General features: G+C 67.0%; 1 protein-coding gene across 1 annotated transcript in view; it reads left to right on the forward strand.

Moving 5' to 3' along the window:
* The window catches only part of AGRN (agrin), a gene marked incomplete at its 5' end in the record, with an annotated part of 32,637 nt that overhangs the window by 9,553 nt on the left and 1,461 nt on the right, over positions 1-21,623 (forward strand). The window contains 34 exons of the mRNA XM_079728364.1: positions 4,756-4,803; positions 8,255-8,470; positions 8,676-8,900; positions 8,989-9,213; positions 9,402-9,608; positions 10,676-10,894; positions 10,969-11,163; positions 11,256-11,456; positions 11,540-11,688; positions 11,774-11,879; positions 12,598-12,714; positions 12,797-12,961; positions 13,117-13,260; positions 13,367-13,491; positions 13,567-13,672; positions 13,765-14,079; positions 14,167-14,304; positions 14,756-14,883; positions 15,043-15,157; positions 15,237-15,356; positions 15,474-15,821; positions 16,047-16,239; positions 16,352-16,567; positions 17,036-17,265; positions 17,358-17,492; positions 17,583-17,679; positions 17,770-17,934; positions 18,049-18,160; positions 18,389-18,400; positions 18,629-18,745; positions 18,895-19,087; positions 19,170-19,260; positions 20,395-20,700; positions 21,183-21,286. Coding sequence (XP_079584490.1) covers positions 4,756-4,803; positions 8,255-8,470; positions 8,676-8,900; positions 8,989-9,213; positions 9,402-9,608; positions 10,676-10,894; positions 10,969-11,163; positions 11,256-11,456; positions 11,540-11,688; positions 11,774-11,879; positions 12,598-12,714; positions 12,797-12,961; positions 13,117-13,260; positions 13,367-13,491; positions 13,567-13,672; positions 13,765-14,079; positions 14,167-14,304; positions 14,756-14,883; positions 15,043-15,157; positions 15,237-15,356; positions 15,474-15,821; positions 16,047-16,239; positions 16,352-16,567; positions 17,036-17,265; positions 17,358-17,492; positions 17,583-17,679; positions 17,770-17,934; positions 18,049-18,160; positions 18,389-18,400; positions 18,629-18,745; positions 18,895-19,087; positions 19,170-19,260; positions 20,395-20,700; positions 21,183-21,286 — 5,583 coding nt within the window. The remainder of the gene's footprint in view (positions 1-4,755; positions 4,804-8,254; positions 8,471-8,675; positions 8,901-8,988; positions 9,214-9,401; positions 9,609-10,675; positions 10,895-10,968; positions 11,164-11,255; positions 11,457-11,539; positions 11,689-11,773; positions 11,880-12,597; positions 12,715-12,796; positions 12,962-13,116; positions 13,261-13,366; positions 13,492-13,566; positions 13,673-13,764; positions 14,080-14,166; positions 14,305-14,755; positions 14,884-15,042; positions 15,158-15,236; positions 15,357-15,473; positions 15,822-16,046; positions 16,240-16,351; positions 16,568-17,035; positions 17,266-17,357; positions 17,493-17,582; positions 17,680-17,769; positions 17,935-18,048; positions 18,161-18,388; positions 18,401-18,628; positions 18,746-18,894; positions 19,088-19,169; positions 19,261-20,394; positions 20,701-21,182; positions 21,287-21,623) is intronic.

The raw sequence follows: 21,623 nt of genomic DNA on the forward strand, positions 1-21,623 counted from the left end.
CCTGGCCTCCTGCAGCCTCCTGAGCCCGTTCTCACCTGGGCCTCTGTAGTTGCCTCTGTCCGGAGGTGCAAACCCCTCTCCCCATCCTTCGGGTTTCTGGACAGATAACCCCGCCTCCCCCGACCCTCCGATCTCTAGTGCACCCTCTGTCCAGGGTAACCTCCCAGGGTGCAGAGAGCCGACCCGACTCGGGACACACCTCCTGCACTGAGCCTACCCCCGCAGGAGCGCAGACGGGCTGCTGAGGGAGGCTGGGCCCCGGGCAGGATGAAGGCTGAGTAATGAGAGAGGAGGGGAGCCAGGGGTCAGCGGCCGCAGCTGCCGTCCAAGCAGCCAGCGGTCGCCACCCTGCGAGCTGGTCCTGCTGAGCCCCTTCCCCAAACTCTCACTCAGTCCCACCGCCCGGCGGCGCCGGCTAACCGGCAGAGTGTGGGCCCTGCCCGGGGGCTGGTGGGTGGGCACACAGCCAGCGGACTCAAACCTGGGCGCCTCCCGGCCTCGGCCTCACCTGAGGCGGCGATCGGGGCCCGGGCTGGACGCCGGCTCCTTCCCAGCGGCGGGCCCGGGTCCAGCAGCGACGTCCCGCCGTGAAACGCCCATTGTCTGCTGAGGCCGAGGGGGAGGGGACGGCCGTAGCCTGAGACCAGACACCAGGAGGCCGGGGCTGGGGGAAGGGGCCGCCCTGCCCCGTCCTCTTCCCCTCCCCCACCGGGACGGCCAGACACCTGTGACTCCGGGCCGCCTGGCGGCCGGCGCTCGACTGTTCGATGCGCTTCACACACAAGCGGGGTACCCTCGAGGTCCCGGCGGTGGGGAGAGGCGGACCCCGCGCTCCGCGGGACCAGCCGAGGCGCCGCCGGCCGAGAGGCCCGACATTAAAGGTGTGTGCGCACGCGCGGTGTGTGCTCGCCGCCGGGAGGGCGGTGCCGCCCCACCCCCACCCCCTCCTTTCGGGGGGAGCTGGGCCCGGCCCCTCCGGTGTGAGGGAGGGGTCATCTGCGTAAGAAAGGGGTCGGCGGGGGGGGGGGTCCTGTAGGTAGGACTTCCCATCCTCTCTAGACTCCATTCCCCATCTTCCTTCTCAGGGAAGCACCTGGAGGGGCGCAACCACACCGTGTGCTTGGGGGCACACCCAGTGTATTGTGTGACTGAGGGGCAAGTTTTGCATTGCATGAGGGCGTGCAGTGTGTATGCACGCAGGTGAGCGTGTGACACCCAGTGCCTGTGCAGACTTTAGTGAGTGGGTGTACATGTATCTGCGTACGTGAGACCTGGGACATCGAGTGTGTGTGTACACATGTGAGCGGTAGCATGTTGCTGTGTGTAAGCCCAGAGGGGGGCCGATTCTTGGCTCGGAGCACCCTCTGTTCCTGGGGTCTGAGCCTGCTGTGGCCTGGTCAGGGCTGAATGATTTTGAGTCTGAAGATCCCAAAATAGCCCGGGTAGCCTGAGCTCCCCTCCCCCAGCCGGCTCTGAGGCCTCAATGGCCCTTTGTCTCTCTGAAGGCATCCAAGCCCTGTGGGGGCTCAGGCTCGGGCTGGGGCTGGGAGGGACCGGGCTGCATGCGGGTCCCCTTTCCCCAGGCCAGACCTGACAGGCCTTGAGCACCGCCGCCGCCACCACCACCACGTGAGCCCTAAGGCCAGCCCATTTGCCGGCAGAGTCCAGGGTCTCTGCCTGGGGGAGGCCTGCCCTGCCAGCACGGGCTCCCCCTGATCCCAGGGCTTGCCCCTCCCACACTCTGGTCCCCTTGCCTCCCCTCCCCCAGCAGGGCCCACCCATGATGTCCCAAGCTGCAGTGACAGCAGACAGGGCTCCTGTGCGGGCGTGTGCCCAGTGCGTACGTCTGTGCTTTAAACCCTGGCACTGTCTATGGGCCCCTCCCTGAGTCAAGGGATTCAAACTGCAGTCCTGGGGGCTGCAGTGAGAAGTAAATGGGAAGTGTGTCACTGCCTGGGCTCACCACACCAAGTTCTGGGCTGTGGGCCAAGCTCTGCCCGGAGGAGATAAAAAGTCAGACCCTGCCCTGGGTGCTCCAAGTCCGGGGCATCGCCACTTTCAGTGTGGTGTGGGCAGTGCCAGGGTGTGGTGAGGTGAGGTGAGGTGAGGGGGTGGGAGGCTCCCCTGAGGAGAGAGTGAGGCCAGCCAGGGGCCGGGTCTCCAGGAGGCCTGACAGATTGCTACTCTGGGTCCGTTGCGGCCCAGGGTTAGGGGGGAGCACTTTGTGTATTGACTTTTCCTGCAAGGTTTCAGTAGACCCTCAGGTTCCAGGGCTCCAAGAGGTTTGAAGACCTCCGCTGTGGGTGATGGAGGACCCGGACAGGGTGGGCTGACCCTGCTGGGGTTTGGTACTAGTGTGCCTGGGCGCAGAACTGAAAGGAGTCCAAGGAGATGGACCTGAAGAACTGGGTGCTGGCTGGCAGGTGGTTGTCCCAGCCAAGGAAGGGCGGGGGAGAGCCCACCCGACGGGCAGGGAGTGAGCGAGGTGTGTGTGGGAGGACCCCAGGGACGTGTTTGTGAGGCAGCTGCACACGTGACGGGGGAGGACGGGAGTCCCAGGTGGGCCGCGCGCCCTGGCCCGCTGTGACGTCAGGGTCTCGACGTTCCCGGAAGGCCTCTGGGGGGCGCTCCAGGCTTGCGGTCTGGGCCTGGAGCCCCGCGACTATTTGCATAACGCTCATTTACATGGGACTCATTTGCATGATCCTGTCACCTCGCGGACGCGAGTTGGGGGTGCGCGGATGGTTTGAGGTGCTGCTGTCAGTTCCTAGGGTGGGGTGGCGCACCCTGTGAATTGAGCCCAGCCCACTCCCCACCTGTGTGTATGTACCTGGAGACGCTACCCCCACAGTGCCTGGGTCGCGCCAGCAGGAGCAGAGACATTGACACGCACACGCGGTAACACGCAGACCGCAGCCCAGAACCGGGTCCTTCGTGCAGGCCGATCCCCCCTGCGGGGACACAAACAGACCCTCGGACACTCCGCCGCGCCGCCGCTCACACGCACAGCCCAGCCCAGCCCAGCCCAGCCGGGTGGGAGCGGGAGGGGACCCTGTCCCGCCCACCTGCTCGCCCCCACTCCGCAGACCCCCACCCCGCCCTCACACCTGCCTTCTCTCCAGCGCCAGCCTCCGCTCCCCCTCATCCCCGACCCCGGCCCCCATCCCGACCTGCGCCCTCCCCAGCCCCAGCGCCCACCTCTGCGCCCTCCCCGGTCCCCCCAGCCGGCCCCCAGCGCCCGCAGCCCCTGCGCTCTCTTTTGTGCCGTCGCCCTCCCGTCCTCATCCGCCCGATCCTCCTTGCGGCGCGAGCCGCGACTCCCCGCGGACGCTGGGGTCCCCGGAGGCGTCTTCCTTTGTCTCTGCTCCCCGCCCTCCCTCCGCGGCGCCCCTCGCCCCTCACTCACCGCCTCGGCCCCGGCCTGGGCGCGGGGAGCGGGCGCGGCCCTCCGCGGCCGGCTCTTTCTTCTCTCTCTCCGGAGGCGCGCTCGCCCCTCCCGCTCGCAGCCGTCGCCGCTCCCGCCTCTGCCGGGGACCGAGCAGCCGGGACCCGCCGAGTCCCGGGCGAGGGGCCGCTTGCCGCCCTTCCCACTCCGACCGGCTTCTTCTGGGCAGCCGCGCGGGCAGGATCCGGGGCTGCGGGACTCCCCGAGGCTGGCTCTGGGAAGCCCGAGCCCAGCGGGAGCCCCGCGGAGAGCTGCTGGCGCCTCCGGCCCAGGCCCTGGCCGGTGTGGACGGCAGGGGTGGTGCTGGCCCTCGGTTCCTCGTCCGCCTCCCTCCGAGCCCAAACTTGGGATTTCTACTCCAGGAGAATTCTGCACACCTCCCTTTATGAGCCTCAAGGGCTGTGGAGGGGGCCTGGTGCCCCACCCTCCCCAGCTGTGACTGGAGCTGAACTTCGAGAATATAGCGGCTGTCAGCTGGCCCAGGGGTCCAAGAATGGGGCGAGTGGCACCGAAGAGGCCCAAGGGCGCCCCGTGAGGACCCCCACGCCTCAAGAGTGGGGGCTGAGGATCCCGGGCCATGCCTCCACTGCCGCTGGAGCGGGACCCCCGGCGGCGGCGCGGGGTCTCCCTGCTGGTGCGATATTTCATGATCCCCTGTAACGTCTGCCTCATCCTCCTGGCCACCGCCACGCTCGGCTTCGCGGTGCTACTCTTCCTGAACAACTGTACGTCTGTGGGTGTGGCAGCCTCCTGGGCCCAGGTGACCCTGCCTCTGCTCGCTGAGGTCCCCTGCCTCAGCGACCAAAGATGAGGGGACAGGCAGGGTCACAGAGAGGCCACCAGCTGTGACGTGGCTCAGATGGGCCACTGCATCTTCTGGGAACACCATGGGTCATTCTCTGGACGCCTGGGCCCCCCGAAGGCTGTCTGTGGGCTGGCGGGCGGCAGGGGCCGGCCCTCATCCTGAGCTACAGAGACAACTTTCATTGGGGGGTTGGGGACAGCTGGCTACGCTGGGCATGGGGGCTTTGGCAGGGCCTGGGGCTCATCTCGGGAATAGGTGGCCGCCCACACCCCTGCCACTGGGCCTCCCTGACAGGTGTCAGACCATGATGGTGCAGCTGGAGGGGCAGAGAAAAGCCAGGGCTTCTGCCGTCTTTGTCCACCTTCAGGGCTCAGAGTGGAGCCAGGGAAGGGATGTGTGCAGGCAGGGGTGACCCTTCCAGGCTGGACAGTGGGACAGACTATGGAAGGACTGGCTCGGGCCGGGGAGGGGGCGGCGCCTGACTTGGAGATTTGTTTTTTTCCAGACAAACCTGGGACCCACTTCACGCCAGTGCCCCCAACGCCTCCGGATGGTGAGTGAGGGCTCAATTGGTGACAGACTGAGCTTGGCAATCTGTGCCTGGAGGGACGGTGGCACTCTTGGTGGTCAGGGGATCATTCTTGGGGTGTGTACATCAGACATGTTAGCTGTGTCTGGAGCAGCAGGAGGCTGGATGGGGGAACCTGGGTCCTTCCTGGGGAGTCCACAGTGGCGGACGGCAAAAGGAAAGTGGGGTCCGGAGTCCCTGGGCCTGGCCCCATCTTGGCCTGGCCCCATCTTGGCCTGGCCCCATCTTGGCCTCAAAGTTGGGACTGGCTTAGTCCTGGAGCCCAAAGGTTGAGAGATGGGTCAGAAGATGTGTACGGAGGGCGTGGGCGGCCAGAGGCTCAGGGAGAGGGCCTCAGCAGGACCAACGACAGCTGCCTGAGGAGGGATGGGCGGGTCTGTTCCTGGACTGAGCAGGCTGGGCCTGGCCTTCTTGACCTGCTTTGTGGGCTGGGGCCCGGCCTCCCTGGGGGGCTGCTGTAATTAAGCTAATGTGAGAGGGGAAGAGAGGAAGCTGTCAGTGCCTCAGGAGGGCAGGGGAAAGGGGTGGCCTGGGGTCCTCTTGGGAGAGGAGGCTGCTCCCAGTTCTGCTTTCAGTGCCTGGGCCCCCTGCTCACAGGCACGGCGCAGGTCCCTGGAAATACACAAAGGGCCGTCCATACATGGGATGGGCCGTGGGAGGGGGCATGTCTGCACGGGGCTGGGGGTTTGGGCCCAGGACTGAGCCTCTCACAGGCTGTGGACAAGAGGCCTGGAGCTGGCTGGATTTAAACACCTTCCTCTCTCCCGGCGTCCTCAGCCTTCTCTCCTCAAGCCCCAAGCCCTGCTGTGTCTCTTTTCCTTCACACATGCGTTGGCTCGCCCCACAGCCTTCCGCATGGGCCCCACACCTGCCCTCTGATCCCACATGGGCCCCACACCTGCCCTCTGACCCCATCACACATTTCGGGACAGCTACCCCACATGACCATCGTCAGCCCTCCCAGGCGCACACACAGCACATTCTTGGTCACAGGCAGGGCTCAGGGCATGCGCTCCACCCTCCAACCTACCCAAGTCTGGGGAGAGAGTTAAATATACCCACTCCAACCGGCGGAGGCTATAAAAAGCCACCACCGCCTCCGGCATCGCACATTTTGAGGGAGCCTTGGGCCAGGAAGGAGTGAGGCTCCTTCAGGAGGCCAAGCACGGCAGAGCCCCAGAGGTGACGCTCAAGGGCCGTGAAGCTGGCAGGTCTCCGGGCGCCCCACCTGCGCTCAGGAGGGGCAGCCTGCATGATGCGTGTGCAAGTCTTGGGGGATGAGGAACCTACTGGTCATACAGGAGTAGGTGTCCTTGGCCCAGGGGTGAGGACCTTGGGTGGTGTCCGGCTGGACCAGGGTGACCAGAGGGAGAGAGAGCCTTGAGCCCCAGGGCACAGACAGAGAGCAGCTGGGCAGGGAGCCCGAGAGGCTGTGCGGTGACCAAGTCCTCGGCCATGGGGTCATGACCCTGGGAGAGACCTTGCTCGGCAGGTCCAATTGAAGCCAGATAGAGCAGCCAGCCAGACAGGGCAAGTGCCCCTGGGTTTGGCCGGGGGTCCCCAGGGCCTTGGGCAAGTCAGGGCTGAAAGTGAGAGGAAGTGCTAATGGGAGAGAGAAGGAGACCGCGGGAGACGGAAAGTGGGGAGCGGGCCTACGAGTAGACGAAGTGTTGAGCCAGGACGGAGGGGTGGCCCAGATGCTGGCAGCCCTCACTGCTCTAGTCATCGCAGCGGCTGACCCCCCACCCGGCACGGAGTGGAGTGCTGGGCCTCTCCAAGCCTTTGCAGGTATTGGCCCATTTAGCCTCACAACAACCCTGGAGGGTGGGTTCTATTGTCCCCATTCACTGGAGGAGATGCTGAGGTAGGGCGAGGCGATCACTTGGCGGGTGAACGCAGGTGGGGCAGCCTGGCTCCAGGATCTGATGACGCACCTGCGTGGGTGCCCAGATGAGGTGGGGGGAGGAGAGGCGGGTCGCAGGGAGTTCAGGCTGGGGTATCCATGCTGGCCCCTCCCTTGCCTCCAGCCCCAGTTCACTCAGCCCCTGGGGGGTGGGGGCGGGGATTCCCAGACAGACTCGCGGGAGCCTGGGCTGGGCTGTTGCTATGGTGACAGCGCCAGCTCCCTGTGCTGCTCCACGCCCCTCGGAGCTGAGGCCGCTTCCTCCTGCCCCACTGCCTGAGCCTGCTGGGAGGTGATGGGGGGCGCCCCCCGACCCCCATAACTTATTAATGATAAGTGGACCCAATTAAACATTTATTGGATCCAGACAGCCGCAGCCCGTAATGGGCCTGCCCTGCCTGTGGGGGTGTCACCTGGGTGGGAGTCCTGAGGAGTCAGCCTGCCCGCTGCCCTGACACTGTGCCCAGGAGGGCCTGTCCTGACGGCTCTGCAACTCTGAGCGGGTGTGCTCTGGCGACACTGCAAAGTTGAGAACTAAAATGTTTAAAGAAGAAAACAGTCGGGTCCGCAGGGCCCGGTGTGCTAGGGTCCCTGAGGAGGTCATGCTGAGTGTGAGGTGGCGCGGCAGGGCCTGGGGAGGGGGTGGGGGCCCAGGAGGATAGGTGAGGAAGGATGAGTTGTGTGGGTGCCCGCGGGGCCCTAGCGAGGGATTGCAGCTGGGAGGCCTAGGAGGGAGGGCAGGCCACGAGCCACAGCAGAGCACGGAGCTGGGGGAGGCTGGCTGTGGGGACGTGGCAGGTGGGGGAGTGGGCAGACAAGAGCCCAAGTGGGGACAGGCCTGAGGAGAGGGGAGGCCTCCAGAGAAGCAGGAAGGGGAAGCAGTGAGAAGAGGGGTGGGGGCCGCAGGGCACTGGGCTCTGGGCCGAGGGTGGAGCATGCGACCCGACCTCAGATAACCCCACCCCCTGTCCTGCGGCTGTATGACCCCAGGCCGGTCCATGAAAGGCAGAGGAGCTGGTCCTTGGGGAGGTGGCAGGGACCCGGTGTGGGTGGGGACACTGGAGCAGCTCCCAGGGAGGGAGCGGGGGTTCTGAGGGGTAGGTCACAGTCGGAAGAGGGGCTTTGATTCTGAGGTGGGGATGCTGATTCCCTGTGATAGAGTCGGCCTGGGGGCTGTCTGTCTGTCTCTCCTCTGTGTGGGGAGTGGGTCAGGAGCAGATGCAATGCCCCTTCCGCAGTTGTGGGGCTGAGGGGGGCGGGGGCAGAGAAGGCTCTGCGCGGGGGGGGGGGGGGGGGGCGTTGTTGAGAGGGGGAGGGCATGAGGCCCTGGCTGTGATGGGCGCACCCGGGGTTCCTGTGAGCTCCAGCACGAACGCATGTGCATGTGTGACCGTCTGTGCAAGATCCTGGCAGGTGTGCGGACGTTGGACTGTGTGCATGACGACCGTGGGCCTGGAGGCGGCAGGGGCCGGGCCCCTACCCACCCCGCCGCGTCTTCCGCCCCACCTGCAGCGTGCCGAGGAATGCTGTGTGGCTTCGGCGCCGTCTGCGAGCCCAGCGCGGAGGAGCCGGGCCGAGCCTCCTGCGTGTGCAAGAAGAGCGCCTGCCCCAGCGTGGTGGCGCCCGTGTGCGGCTCGGATGCCTCTACCTACAGCAACGAGTGTGAGCTGCAGCGGGCGCAGTGCAGCCAGCAGAGGCGCATCCGCCTGCTGCGCCGGGGGCCCTGCGGTGAGTGCGGGGCGGGGCCTTGGTGAGAGGGATGCGGGGGGCGGAGACTGTGGTGAGGGGGGTGGGGCCTGCAGTTGGTGGGGGCGCGGCGCGGGGGGGTGCTGTAGCGGGCCTTAGGAGGGATGAGGAGGGCGGGGCCTGCGGTGAGGGGGTGCGCGGAGGGCCGGGCGCCGGCCAGTGTGACCCCACCCTGCTCCGCCCACAGGGACCAGGGACCCCTGCTCAAATGTAACCTGCAGCTTTGGCAGCACCTGTGCGCGCTCCGCAGATGGACTGACAGCCACGTGCCTGTGCCCTGCCACGTGCCTGGGGGCCCCCGAGGGCCCCGTGTGTGGCAGCGACGGCACTGACTACCCCAGCGAGTGCCAGCTCTTGCGCCAAGCCTGCGCCCACCAGGAAAACGTGTTCAAGAAGTTCGATGGCCCTTGCGGTGAGCGCTACCCCTGCGCGTGTAGCAGGACCTCAGTCAGTGTGTGCGCACAGCGGCAGTGCCCTGACCTCCGCCTTCCCGCCCCCAGACCCCTGCCAGGGCGCCCTCAACGACCTGAGCCTCATCTGCCGTGTGGATCCACGCACGCGGCGCCCTGAGATGCTCCTGCGGCCAGAGAGCTGCCCCCCGAGGCAGGAGCCCGTGTGTGGGGATGATGGGGTTACCTACGGTAACGACTGCGTCATGGGCCGAACCGGGGCCACCCGAGGCCTCCTCCTCCAGAAAGTGCGCTCTGGCCAGTGCCAGCCTCGAGGTGGGCGGCTCCTGGGGGAGGGCCCCGCCCTGGCACTCTGCATGACCCAGGGCCCTGCCTGTCCCCACCCTCCCCTGCATGCCTCATGGGTCCCCACTCATCACCTCATGTGCCCGTGGATCCCCTGCACATCCCAGCGTGGGGGCTGGCATGGTACTCTGGCTCTTCTGACCTCCGTGCCCCCCCAGACCAGTGCCCAGAGGCGTGCAAGTTCAGTGCCGTGTGTCTGTCCCGCCGAGGCCGCCCTCGCTGTTCCTGCGACCGTGTCATCTGTGATGGGGCCTACAAACCCGTGTGCGCCCACGACGGGCACACGTATGACAACGACTGCTGGCGCCAGCAGGCCGAGTGTCAGCAGCAGCGCAGCATCCCCGCCAAACGCCAGGGCCCGTGTGGTGAGCACCGTGGGCGGGCTCCGTGCTGCGAGCAGGCTGGTCCGGCAGTCCCTGCTGCCTGTCATCACATACCATCTCCATCCTGAGTCATGCTTCTCCTTCCTGGGGTTGTGGGCGACAGCTGGTCACTCTGGGGAGCCTGGGCAGGGCTGTTGTCCGTCAGCGGGCTCTGGGGTGCTGGGATCTGTCAGGAAGGTGCTGCAGCGCCGGGGGGATGGGGGGCAGAGGCAGGGGTCCGTGGGCAGGCTCCCTGGGACCTGCCCGACAGCCCTCAAGTCCTCCGGGTCCCACACTCTTGGGACACACAGCCCCCTTAGAGGCAGCGTCTCAGTCGGGCTTCGAGGGACCAGGAACGGGCAGAGACGGCGTGTCCTGCGTGGACTGGGGCTCTGCCCACCTCTAGCTCCGTCCCCGTCGGCCGGTCTGTCCATCTTTCCGGTCTCTCTTTCTGCGTCTGTTTCCTCTCCTCTGCTCTCCCTTCCCTCTTGGCTCCACCTCTTGTGTCTTCCAGCCTGACCTGCTGGCAGGATGAGGTACCGCGCCTGCCGCCAGGAGCCCACAGCCCGAGGTCTGCCCCCCGCGCGGCACGGGGGGGGTGGCTCGCTGCTGCCTGGCCTTGTGGTCCTCAGAGCAAGTGGACAGACACCTCCTCCCCCGTGTGGCCCTGGGTGTGGCTCTGGGTTGCAGACTCCTCCCCCCACAGAGAGAGCACCCACGCATGGGTGTCCCAGGGCTGCTGGTGGTCAAGGGTCAGTGGCCTGGGTGGGCTGGTAAACCTGGCCCTCCCACCAGCCCCTGAGATCAGTCCAGAAGCTCCTGTGTCTAGAGGGCAGCCCCGCCCCACACTCATGCAGGGACCTGGGGCCGTCTGAGTCTGTGTCCCTGTCCATGTGTGTCCTGCGTCTGTCCCTTTCTCTGCTGTGTCCTACGCATCCCGCCCTTCTCCTGGTCCACTCTTCCTACACCATCCCCACCCTGGGAAAGGGTCTGCTGCGTGGGGCTGGGGGCTTTGCGCGTTGCCTGGGAGAGCAGGTGGGGACCCTGCTGAGTACCCACATTCTCCCCAGACCAGCCCCCGTCCCCATGCCGCGGGGTGCAGTGTCCATTTGGGGCGGTGTGTGCTGTGAAGAATGGGGAAGCCGAGTGTGCGTGTCAGCGAGCGTGTTCAGGCATCTACGATCCCGTGTGTGGCAGCGATGGCGTCACGTACGGCAGCACGTGCGAGCTGGAGGCTACGGCCTGCGCCCTTGGGCGGGAGATCCGGGTGGCTCGCCGAGGACCCTGTGGTCAGTGGTGGATGAGTGGGTCTAGCTGGGGGGTGGCCGTCCTCGTCACCGTGGTGATGGAGCCTTCTCCCCAGACCGCTGTGGGCAGTGCCGCTTTGGAGCCCTGTGCGAGGCTGAGACCGGGCGCTGCGTGTGCCCCTCCGAGTGCGTGGCCTCGGCCCAGCCCGTGTGCGGCTCTGACGGGCGCACGTATGCCAGCGAGTGTGAATTGCACGTGCACGCCTGCACACGCCAGATCAGCCTGCACGTGGCCTCGGCTGGACCCTGCCGTGAGTGGGGCTGGGGGGCACCCGGCGGGCTGTGGTCCCGTGCCTCCTCCACCCAGTATCAGCTGACCCCCGCCCGGCCCCGCCTTCTGCAGAGACCTGCGGAGACACAGTGTGCGCCTTCGGGGCCGTGTGCTCAGCGGGGCGGTGCGTGTGTCCCCGGTGTGAGCGCCCTCCGCCCGGCCCCGTGTGTGGCAGCGACGGCGTGACCTACCGCAGTTCCTGCGAGCTCCGCGAGGCGGCCTGCCAGCAGCAGATGCAGATAGAGGAGGCCCGGGCGGGGCCGTGTGAGCAGGGTAGGCTCGGGGGGCAGCTGGTGTGGGCTGCTGGGCGCCAGCCTCAGCCAGGACCCCGAGATGACCTGGCCTCCTCCCCGCAGCCGAGTGCGGCTCGGGAGGCTCGGGCTCTGGAGAGCCCGGTGAGTGCGGGCAGGAGCTGTGCCGGCAGCGAGGCGGCATCTGGGACGAGGACTCGGAGGACGGGCCGTGCGTCTGCGACTTCAGCTGCCAGAGTGTCCTGAGGAGCCCGGTGAGGCCCCCCCTCCCCTGACTCCCACTGAGCAGTGAGGCAGGGGCCGTGGCCGCCCACACCTGCCCTGACACCGTTCCTCCAGGTGTGCGGCTCGGACGGGGTCACCTACCGCACCGAGTGTGAGCTGAAGAAGGCCGGGTGTGAATCGCGGCCAGAGCTGTACGTCGTGGCCCAGGGAGCCTGCAGTGGTGAGTGGGCGTGCGGGCGTGTCCGGCTGTGTGTGGGCACACAGGCCTGTTCAAAGGTACGTGTGCCCACGGGTGTGAGGCTTGTGGGGGTCCGTGTCTTGTTCGAAGTTGTTGCGTGTATGCCGTGGTGGGCGTGTGTGAACACGTGTGTCGTGTTTGCAGTGTGTGCTGTTAGTGTATATCCGTATTTGTGCAGCTGTGGTGCGTGGACATGTGTGCCTGCCGGTCAGCAAGTGTGCACTAAGCACCTACTGTGTGCAGGGGGGCATCAGTGAACCAGCGAGGCCCACCCTCTGGGCACTTTTTCTTCTGGGAGGAGACTGATGGTGACCGGCAATCGTTGTATCTTTGTGCACGCACAAGTGCTCCTGTGTGTGTCTGTGCGCGGGGGAATGTGGTGTACATGTGTGCCTGCCACCTTGCAGAGGCCCATTAATCTGAGCGTGCGGCTCTGGTTGTATGTGTGCACACGGGGCTTCACGTCCACGATCTGTGGGCGTTTCATATGTTGCTGGTACTTGGCGTGCAGACACATTATTGTTCTCATGTGTGGTATGGGGTTCCCACCTGTGACCCGAGCTGCAGACCCCCGGGCCCTGGTGGGAGCCGGCATCAGGAGGGCTGAGTGGTGACAGCGGGGCTGGTTGAGGCAGAGTGGCTGTGCCCAGGTTGAGCGTCTGGCCCTGCCTGGCATCGCAACCCCTGCCCCTCCCTGCAGCCCCCACCTTGGCCCCGCTGCTGCCTGCGGTTCCCCTGCACTGCGCTCAGACCCCCTACGGCTGCTGCCTGGACAACATCACTGCTGCCCGGGGCGTGGGCCTGGCCGGCTGCCCCAGTGAGTACCCGAGCCTGGCCCTGACCCACAGCCAGGCAGAGCCACGCAGCTGCAGTGACCCTGTCTTGCCCTGGCCTTGCAGGCTTGTGCCAGTGCAACCCACACGGCTCCTACAGTGGCACCTGTGACCCGGCCACAGGCCAGTGCTCCTGCCGCCCGGGCGTGGGGGGCCTCAAGTGTGACCGCTGTGAGCCCGGCTTCTGGAACTTCCGTGGTATTGTCACCGATGGCCGGAGTGGCTGTACCCGTGAGTGACAGGGCCCATGATCGGTCCCCAGCTGAGCACTGCTGCCTGTCCACCCTGTCCCTGTTTTCCTCATCCCCCCTGGCAGGGGCTGGGCCAGGCTCTGGAGCCCGTGGGGAAGCCAGGCACAGGTCTCAGCCTCCTCCCCTGCCTTCCAGCCTGCAGCTGTGACCCCCAGGGGGCCGTGCGGGACGACTGTGAACAGATGACCGGGCTGTGCTCCTGTAAGCCCGGGGTGGCCGGACCCAGGTGCGGGCAGTGTCCAGACGGCCGTGCCCTGGGCCCTGCTGGCTGTGAGACAGGTGAGGGCCAGACCTGGCACTGCCCCTGGCCCCCTGTGCTGGGGATGAGGTCGTCATAGGGACGGGGTTTCCTGAGCCAGTGGGCTCTCCCGTGTCTGTGCCCCAGACTCTTCTGCACCCAAGACCTGTGCGGAGATGCCTTGCGAGTTCGGGGCGTCCTGCGTGGAGGAGGCTGGCTCTGCCCACTGCGTGTGCCCGACACCGGCCTGTCCAGGGGCCAATGCTACCAAGGTGAGGGACGGGTAGTGTGGAGGGTAGCAGGGGTGCGGAGGGGCCTTCTCCCAGCATCCGTGCCCTGTGCCCCAGGTCTGTGGGTCAGATGGAGTCACCTATGGCAACGAGTGCCAGCTGAGGACCATCGCCTGCCGCCAGGGCTTGGACATCTCTATCCAGAGCCTCGGCCCTTGCCAGGGTAAGGCCTTACCCACTGCCCCAGACTGACCAGGAAGGCCTGACCCTGCTCTGACCACCAGCCCCGCCACCTGGAACCTCCTCTCCTTACAGAAGACATCACTTCCGGCCCCCGTCCGACATCTGCATCTGTGGCCACCTCAGGGCTTGACCTGAGCAAGGCACTGCTGCCTCCACCCAGTGCCCTCTCCCTGGCTCCCAGCAGTACCCCTCGACCCGCATCGCAACCTTGGACCACTGCCAGCATCCCCAGGACCGCTGCAAGGCCTGTGCTGACCATGCCTCCCACCGCCCCCTCCCTGGCAGCCAGCCTCGCCGCATCTGCCTTTGGCGAGTCTGGCAGCGCCGATGGGAGCGGCGACGAGGAGCTGAGTGGTGACTTGGAGGCCAGTGCGGCTGGCTCGGGAGGTGAGCACAGGCTCCGGGACATGGGGGCAGGAGGGCAGGGCCCAGGAGGGCTGCGCCTGGGGCTGGGCTCAGACGGCACCTCCCCAGGACTCGAGCCCCCTGAGAGAGAGAGCGCTGGGACCCCCGGGCCGCCCATGGAGAGGGCTTCCTGCTACAACTGGCCTATGGGCTGCTGCTCAGATGGCAAGACAGCCTCACTGGACGCAGAGGGCTCCAACTGTCCCGGTGAGTGGGCGGCCGGGGGCCAGGGGGGAGCGTGAGGAATGGCCTGGACACATCCGGAGATGCTGTCTCTCCTCCCGGCCACAGGCCTGTCCAGCAGGTGGGCACCCAGGGTTTGTGATCTTCTGATTTTAGCACACATGTGCAAGCGGTCTTGGGGATTCAGTACATACACACAGAACGTGTGTTCTCGGCCCCCGCGCACGCGTGGGTGCCCAGGACCCCGTGGCTAACTTGTTTTTCCTGTTGCAAAGCCGGCCTGGGGCACTGCTCCGAGGAGTCTGTCTGGTAACCGATGCCAGCCCTGCCCCGGGGTCCCCACTAACCTCATGACCATCTGACTAACCGCCACCTGCCCTGCACCCCGCGTGGCTTGCTGCTGGGGCCGGTGCCCATGGCTGGCCCAGAGGCCAGGCAGGTGCCAGGCAGGACCTCACTGCTCCCTCCCCCGCAGCCACCAAGGTGTTCCAGGGTGTGCTGGAGCTCGAGGGGGTCGAGGGGCAGGAGCTGTTCTACACGCCGGAGATGGCTGACCCCAAGTCCGAGCTGTTTGGGGAGACGGCCAGGAGCATCGAGAGTGCGGTGAGCGTGGGGCCGTGGCCAGGGTGGCAGCCCCTGCCCAGCCACTGGCCTTTCTCCCAGGACAGACCCAGAGAAGCGCTGGGCGGGGGCGGGGTGGGGGAGGGCCCAACGGTCCAGCCCGGGCAGCTCCCTGGAGCCCAACTCACTCTCCACCCGCAGCTGGATGAGCTCTTCCGGAACTCGGATGTCAAGAAGGACTTTCGAAGTGTCCACCTGCGGGACTTGGGGCCCGGCAACTCCGTCCGAGCCATCGTGGATGTGCACTTCGACCCCAGTGAGCCCCCACCCCAGTCCCCCCGGGAAGTGGGGGGGCTGCCCTGGTCTCCACCACGCTCAGGGTCCCTCCTCCCCAGCCACAGCCTTCAGGGCACCCGATGTGTGCCAGGCCCTGGTCCGGCAGATCCAGGCATCCAGGCGCCGGTCCCTGGGCGTGAGGCGGCCTCTGCAGGAACACGTGCGGTTCATGGACTTCGGTGAGAGCCTGGTCCGGCCGCCAGCCACGGCTTGTCCCCACCCTCCGTCCCCCACGCCGCGCACTGTGCTTGGGATCCCTGCTCCTCGCGGATCCTGACAGCTTCCCCTACCCCCAGACTGGTTTCCTGCATTCTTCACGGGAGCCACCCCTGCTGCAGCCACGGCCAGAGCCACCACTGTGGCCCGCCTGCCACCTTCAGCTGTGACCCCTCGGGCCCTCTATCCCAGTCACACAAGCCGGCCCGTCAGCAGGACCACAGTGCCCCTCACCGCACGCCAGCCCCCCACCCCTGCCCCTAGCCGTATGCCTGCACACCGGCCCCCACTCCCAGGCATCCAGCAGATCCCAAGGCCCTGTGACTCCCAGCCCTGCCTCCACGGGGGGACCTGCCAGGACCAGGGCTCAGGTGGAGACTTCACCTGCCACTGCACAGCGGGCAGGGGGGGCGCTGTCTGCGAGAAGGGTAAGGTCATCCACGCGGGGGAGGGGCAGGGAGGCAGAGGGGGCCAGGTTGGGGAGGGCCGGGCCGCCGGGAGTGGGGGGCCGGGCAGGGGGGCCAGGCTGGGGTGGGGGGCCGGTTGGACTCCCTGGCCCAGCGCCGGGGAAAGCGCTGGGGGTTTCGGACCAGCAGTCAGAGCCCGGGCAGCCGGGTCCTCTGTGCCCTCCACTGCCCCTCCGTCTCCTGCAGCACCGCGCCCCTCCACGCCGGCCTTCGGGGGCCACTCCTTCCTGGCCTTCCCCACCCTCCGTGCCTACCACACCCTGCGCCTGGCGCTTGAATTCCGGGCGCTGGAGCCCCAGGGTCTGCTGCTCTACAACGGCAATGCCCGGGGCAAGGACTTCCTGGCACTGGCGCTGCTGGGGGGCCGCGTGCAGCTCAGGTGGGTGGCGGGCGGTTGGGGGGTCAGGGATGAGGGTGGGGGTTGGGGGGCAGGGCCAGCCTGTGGTCCTGGCTCCGTTTGGCTGTCCCGAGCGCCTGTTCCCGCCCCCCAGGTTCGACACAGGTTCGGGGCCCGCGGTGCTGACCAGCTCAGTGCCCGTGCAGCCCGGCCGGTGGCATCACCTGGAGCTGTCTCGGCACTGGCGCCAGGGCACTCTCTCGGTGGACGGTGAGACCCCTGTCCTGGGCCAGAGCCCCAGTGGCACTGACGGCCTCAACCTGGACATGGACCTTTTTGTGGGTGGCGTCCCGGAGGACCAGGCTTCCGTGTGAGCATGGAGGAGGGGGGCGTGGCCCCGACCGCAGACCCCCGACCTTGGCCCTGATCCCTGACTCTTGGGGTGGCATCCAGGAGGTCCAAGCTCCCTGTGGATAACAAAAGGGTTGGAAGGATGGGTGTGGACCACGGCTGTGACCCTGGCCTCAACCCCAGCCCTTGACTGCGATCCTGATTCTGTCCTGATCCTGAGGACCAAGCTGCCATGTAATCACCAAGGAGGGGCTGGGCTGGCCCTGACCTTCAGTCCCGACCCTTGACTCTCAACCCAACCCGCCTCCTGATTCTGTGGGTTGACTGTCCATCTTGCGAGGACCAAAAGAGGGGTTGGGGACGGGTAGCAGCCCTGACTCACGACCCTGGCTGACTGAGGGACGCCACTGTCACAGTTGGTTGTGAGAGAGGACAGACAGCTCTGGCCTCTGACCCCTGACCCCTGACCCTCTCATCTTGGTGGCAGGGTGCTCGAGCGGACCTCTGTCGGCGTCGGGCTTAGGGGCTGTATCCGCTTGCTGGACATCAACAACCAGCGGCTGGAGCTGAGTGACTGGCAGGGCTCTGTGACACGAAGCTCTGGAGTGGGCGAGTGCGGGGACCACCCCTGTGTGCCTAACCCCTGCCTCGGCGGGGCCCCGTGCCAGGCCCTGGAAGCTGGCATGTTCCGCTGTCGGTGCCTCCCCGGCCGCTTTGGTGAGGGCGGGCCCTGGGCCGGGTGCTGGGGGGACTTGTGTGTCTGTGCTTGGGACTCAGGCCTCCCGGGATCCCAACCTGCCTCCCTCCAGGCCCGACCTGTGCTGACGAGAAGGACCCTTGTCAGCCGAACCCCTGCCATGGGGCAGCCCCCTGCCACGTGCTGCCCCAGGGCGAGGCCAAGTGCGAGTGCCCCCGGGGCCGGGAGGGCAGCCTCTGCCAGACAGGTGGGGACAGCGGCGCTCAGGGCAGGGAGGGTGGTGGGGGCTCTGGGGTCAGGGCCTGGCACGCTGTGTGATCCTCTCTTGTCCTCGCAGTCTCAGAGCGGGAGGATAGCCAGCCTTTCCTGGCCGACTTCAACAGCTTCTCCTACCTGGAGCTGAAAGGCCTGCACACCTTTGAGCGGGACCTGGGGTCAGTTGGGCAGAGGGGTGGATGAGGGGAAGCAGCCCCCAACCCCATCCAGGCATCGAGACACCCGCGCCTGCCCTCCTGTGACCCCAGGGAGAAGATGGCGCTGGAGGTGGTGTTCCTGGCCCGGGGCGCCAGCGGCCTCCTCCTCTACAACGGGCAGAAGACAGACGGCAAGGGCGACTTCGTGTCGCTGGCACTGCACGACCGTGTCCTGGAGTTCCGCTACGACTTGGGCAAGGGGGCAGCGGTCATCAGGTGGGCCGCACGGGGTGCAGGGGGCCGGCCTGGGCGCCTGCGCAGTGTCCCTCAGGCCCCTGCCGGGCAGGCCAGCAGAGCCCCAGTGCGCTCACGGCGCCCCCCCTTCTCCAGGAGCAAGGAGCCAGTGGCCCTGGGCGCCTGGACCAGGGTCTCCCTGGAGCGAAACGGACGCAAAGGAGCCATGCGGGTCGACGATGGGCCCCGTGTGCTGGGGGAGTCCCCGGTGAGCGAGTGTCTCCTGGGCTGCGCCCCCGCTCGCCGCCGCCCTCCCCCTCCCGGGAGGCGCGCGACCCCGCCCCGTAGCCCGAGCTCACTGGACTCTTTTCTCTCCTCCGCCCTGGGCCTCTGTCTGTCTCCTCTCTGCTCCCACTGCTCCCCGGCCCTCGCTCTGCAACCCCACCCTGCTCGCTCTTCGCTCTTCGCTCTTCGCTCTTCGCTCTCCGGATGCCAGAAATCCCGCAAGGTACCGCCTCCTCTCCTCCTGCCTCCCCCATCTTCTGCCGCCTCCGCCCCTAGCGTAGCTCCTCCCCTACTCAGCCCGTGTGGCGTGTCTGTGCTGAGCGCTGCTTCCAGCAGGCTGGAGGGCGCGCGGTGGGTCATCACCGGCGGGCGGGCCCTGGCCTGGGGCTCGGCCTGTTCCTGCCCGGTGGGTGGGCTCCACAGCCCCTCACCCCGCTGCCCGTCCCCCCAGGTGCCCCACACCGTCCTCAACCTGAAGGAGCCGCTCTACGTGGGGGGGGCCCCTGACTTCAGCAAGCTGGCCCGGGCAGCCGCCGTGTCCTCTGGCTTGGATGGTGCCATCCAGCTGGTGCGTGGGGCGGGGCTGGGGCCCTGGGGGGGGGGGGGCGGTGCCCTGGTACGGTGTCGAGGAAGGGCCCATCCCAGAGGGGGCTCGTGTCCTCCTGGGACGGGGGCCGTCCGCGCAGCTGGACAGAGGCTCTTGCTCCCCGACCCCAGGTCTCCCTGAACGGCCGCCAGCTGCTGACCCGGGAGCACGTGGTGCGGGCGGTGGGTGTCTCGTCCTTTGCAGACCACCCTTGTACCCAGGCCGAGGGTCACCCTTGCCTCAACGGGGCCTCCTGTCTCCCTCGGGAGGCCTCCTACGAGTGCCTGTGTCCTGGGGGCTTCTCGGGGCTGCACTGCGAGAAGGGTGAGCGCTTCCGGCACAGAGCCAAGGCTGGACGGGGCGGGGGGAGCCCGCCCGAGGCCACACTCACCCCGCTGTGTCACAGGCCTGATTGAGAAGTCGGCCGGGGACCTGGACACACTGGCCTTTGACGGACGGACCTACATCGAGTACCTCAACGCCGTGACGGAGAGGTAGTGTGCCCTCCGGAGCCAGGCGCCCCTCCGCCCTCCGCCCTCTGGTCCTGTCTGCGCAGCCGCACAGGGCTAGACGTGGGACCCCCACCTCCGCCCCTCGTCCGCCCTCCTTCCTTCTCACTGTCTCTGTCTCTTTGATTCCAAGCGAACTGACCAATGAGATCCCAGCGTAAGTAGCTCCGCCTCCACCCTCACTGTCTCCACCCTCTGCTCCCCACCCACCAGGCAGCACATCCCAAGGGCGAGGGCGTCCCCAGTGGAGGAGGGTGGGGCTTTGGGGGAGCTGTTGGTGCTGCCCGGGGCTGCTTCCCAGCTCGGAAGTGGGGAGTCACCCCTCCCCCAGATGTGTGTTGGATGCCAGGCCGCCCCTCCACCCCCTGCAGCTGCTCCCCTCGCACGGGGCACCGGCACGGCGTGTGCACGTGTGCACACTTGTAGACGTGCACATTCATGCCCACGTGTCTGTGTGCATACACGAGCACGTGCGTCTCGGTGTGCACATGAGTCCATGTGCTCCCGTGTGTGCGCACACCCACGTGGGGGGGGGGGGCCCATCCAGGGGTCTCTCCCGACCAGGGGCCCTCGGTCTTCGTTCCGTGTCGCCCATGCCCCAGCTGTTCCGTCTGCACCTGGCCTGGGCCGTGCCCACCAGCTCTGTGTCTGCCCGTGTGTGTTGCACGTGTGTCATGGCCAGGGCTCTTGGTGGGTGGAGCCGACGTCCCAGGGTCCTGTGTGTCTTCCGTGGATGCTTGCTCCTCCCGCCTTCCACTGGTGGAGACGGGGTGTGGGGAGGGGCTGCTGCTGGGTCCCGCCCCACCCTGCACTGCAGCCTGTCTGTGCCCCTGCTCACCTGCCTCCCTCTCTTCCTGCATCTAAGCCCTGAAACTCCGGATTCCAGGGCCCTTCCCAGGTGAGCAGCGGCCCCTGGCCCCTGCTGTCTGCCTGTTGCCTTCCCATCTCTCTGAGCATCTCTCTGCCGAGCTGTCCCTGTGTCTGTCCACCTCACTCCTCTGATTGCCCGTCTGGCCCCACCTCCCACCATCCATCTCTCGGCCCATCTGTCCCACTGGTGGTGTCCACCACCTGCCCATCCAGCTGCCCCGGTGGCATCACTAGCCCTTATGGCCTCTATAGTCACGCGCCTCACCTTCCTACCACCCCTACCCCGTCCCCACCACCCTCCCAAGAGGTCCTGACGAGCCCTCTGCCCACCAGCGAGAAGGCGCTACAGAGCAACCACTTTGAGCTGAGCCTGCGCACCGAGGCCACGCAGGGGCTGGTGCTGTGGAGTGGCAAAGCCACAGAGCGGGCCGACTACATCGCACTGGCCATCGTGGACGGGCGCCTGCAACTGGCTTACGACCTGGGCTCCCAGCCCATGGTGCTGCGCTCCACCGTACCAGTCAGCACCAACCGCTGGTTGCGGGTCAGGGCACACAGGTCAGCAGGGATCCTGGGGCCACCAAGAATAGCAGTGGGCGCTGCCTGGACTTGCCCGGCCAGGGCGTGCCTGGCCACTCGTGGCTAGGGTAGGAGTTTGGTAGAGGAGGAGGGTGAGGAGGGCTGGTGGCCCGACCTGAGGTCACTGCCAGTGCGGGAGGAGGGATGAGGGGGTCCAGGAGAAGCAGTGATGGCCAGGGAACCCCTGATCTGAAAGGGGTTTCCCTGCTCTACCCAGACGCTGGTTGGGGACATGTCCCTCTGGTCTGAGCCTTGGCCGTTCCCTCCAGCAAAGCTTGACCCCCAGGAGGTCCCCCTGCCCTTGGCCGCCTGGCGCTCTCCTGGGGTCAGTGCCACTCCATCCTGGCCCCCAGGGGTGACACTTGGTGACGGTCCCCAGGGTGTGGTGTTGGGGCGAAAGGGATGGAGGGGTCAGGACCTGGAGCCACCTGATGGCCTCACCCCACCCACCACACCCCCAGGGAACAGAGGGAAGGCTCCCTTCAGGTGGGCAATGAGGCCCCTGTGACTGGTTCCTCCCCACTGGGTGCCACGCAACTGGACACAGACGGAGCCCTGTGGCTGGGTGAGTGAGTGGTGGGGGGAAGCCAGGGGAGGGACAGCGAAGGGTCTCTGAGGGACAGGTCCCATCCCCTGGAGCTGGCAACGAAGAGTGGCACCCCTGTCAGCGCTATCCAGGACAGCAGATGGGCCAGCTGGGGTGGGGCCCTCTCCTCTCCTGTCTTAGCCCCTGCCGTGCCCTGGGTGGTGTGGGGCCAGGAGGCTGGAGCTCGTCTGCTGGTCCCCTGGTGACCCCCGGGCACTGGCGGGCTGCAGGTAACTCACCTGGTCATTCAGATGCAGTGGGCCCCTCTGCCCGCCAGTGTCTGGCCTGCCTGTCACTGAGCCCAGTGACCTTTCCT

The sequence above is a fragment of the Hyperoodon ampullatus genome (genome assembly GCF_949752795.1).
Source record: "Hyperoodon ampullatus genome assembly, chromosome: 2".
Lineage (NCBI taxonomy): Eukaryota > Metazoa > Chordata > Mammalia > Artiodactyla > Ziphiidae > Hyperoodon > Hyperoodon ampullatus.